Raw genomic sequence first — 1,513 nt, forward strand, 5'->3', positions numbered from 1 at the left:
GTGCTTTTTTTCCCTATGCAGGTGAAGGGAATTACCGTTGGGATCACTCAGCCTCTGTGTGTCGGTCCCTTGGCAGATAATCTCGGGCAGTTTTAAATATTTCCCCCCCTTTGGTTTGTTGTTTTGGTTATTTTTTTTTGTCACATTTATGTAACAAGTGCCTGCCTGCACATTAGATTGGTGTTACCGTCTAGGGCGTTGCATGCTCTGGGGGTGCTGTATCCAGTGCTGTGTCTGAACATTAAAAAAAATGTCTTTCCGTTGAAGAAGACAGGGGTTAAAATGAATGAAGATCTGAAGGTTAATTTGAGCTGGCTGCCCCAGGATCATGTAGAAGCCAGCTCTACCGAGAATGCCTCAGCCGCAGGCTCCTCCCTGGTTCCTGTCGTAGACCCAGAGCCAGAGCTTTTGGTAAACCCCTGGGACATTGTCTTGTGTACTTCAGGGACCCTTATCTCCTGCGAAAATGCCATTGTGGTTCTTATCATTTTCCATAATCCCAGTCTTCGCGCCCCCATGTTCCTCCTGATAGGCAGCCTGGCGCTGGCAGATCTCTTAGCGGGCATTGGATTGATCATCAATTTCGTTTTTGCATACCTTCTGCAATCAGAAGCTACGAAACTGGTTACGATTGGACTGATTGTTGCCTCTTTCTCAGCATCTGTCGGCAGCTTGCTAGCTATTACTGTTGATCGTTACCTCTCCCTGTATTACGCTTTGACTTACAATTCAGAGAGGACTGTCACTTTTACCTATGTCATGCTTATATTGCTCTGGGGAGCATCTATCTGTATTGGACTGCTGCCTGTAATGGGCTGGAACTGCCTCAGAGATGAATCCACCTGCAGTGTTATCAGACCACTCACTAAAAATAATGCAGCTGTCCTTTCGGTCTCTTTCTTGCTTATGTTTGCCCTCATGCTGCAGCTCTACATTCAAATCTGTAAAATAGTGATGCGCCATGCCCATCAGATTGCCTTGCAACACCATTTCCTGGCCACTTCCCACTATGTGACCACCCGAAAAGGAGTGTCTACTTTGGCCATTATTTTGGGGACTTTTGCTGCTTGCTGGATGCCTTTTACGCTCTATTCTTTAATAGCAGATTACACTTACCCTTCTATATACACCTATGCCACCCTCCTGCCAGCTACCTACAATTCCATCATCAATCCTGTAATATATGCTTTTAGAAACCAGGAGATACAGAAAGCACTTTGGCTCATCTGTTGTGGCTGTATTCCATCTAACCTGTCTCAGAGAGCAAGATCACCCAGTGATGTCTGATTGGCAGCTAGGAGGACGCTCCTTAACATGTTACTTTCCAGACATTCTTGCAATGCTGTTTTTGGTTTAGATGCATTCATTAAATGGTGTGTGATGGTTCATATAAAAACCACAGGATGCACTGACGTTTTGTAAACAGAAAACCCCAGTGACCAAAATGAATCAAGTGGTTTAAGGGAGATTTCCAAAATCAAAATAACCAGTGTTCTTACAGATTTATAATGTT

At 44.5% G+C, this 1,513-nt stretch overlaps 1 protein-coding gene across 1 annotated transcript; it reads left to right on the plus strand.

Annotated features, from left to right (window-relative positions):
• Positions 1–282: 282 nt before the first annotated feature.
• On the plus strand, positions 283–1,287 carry GPR12 (G protein-coupled receptor 12). Its single transcript, XM_075050413.1, has one exon. It carries the CDS (start codon positions 283–285, stop codon positions 1,285–1,287), a length of 1,005 nt encoding a protein of 334 aa, XP_074906514.1.
• The last annotated feature ends 226 nt before the right edge of the window (positions 1,288–1,513 follow it).

The sequence above is a fragment of the Buteo buteo genome, chromosome 18, assembly GCF_964188355.1.
Source record: "Buteo buteo chromosome 18, bButBut1.hap1.1, whole genome shotgun sequence".
Classification (NCBI taxonomy): Eukaryota; Metazoa; Chordata; class Aves; order Accipitriformes; family Accipitridae; genus Buteo; species Buteo buteo.

Coding starts and splice junctions, on each gene's coding strand:
- GPR12 (XM_075050413.1), top strand. CDS start 283: ATGAATGAAGATCTGAAGGTTAATTTGAGCTGGCTGCCCCAGGATCAT.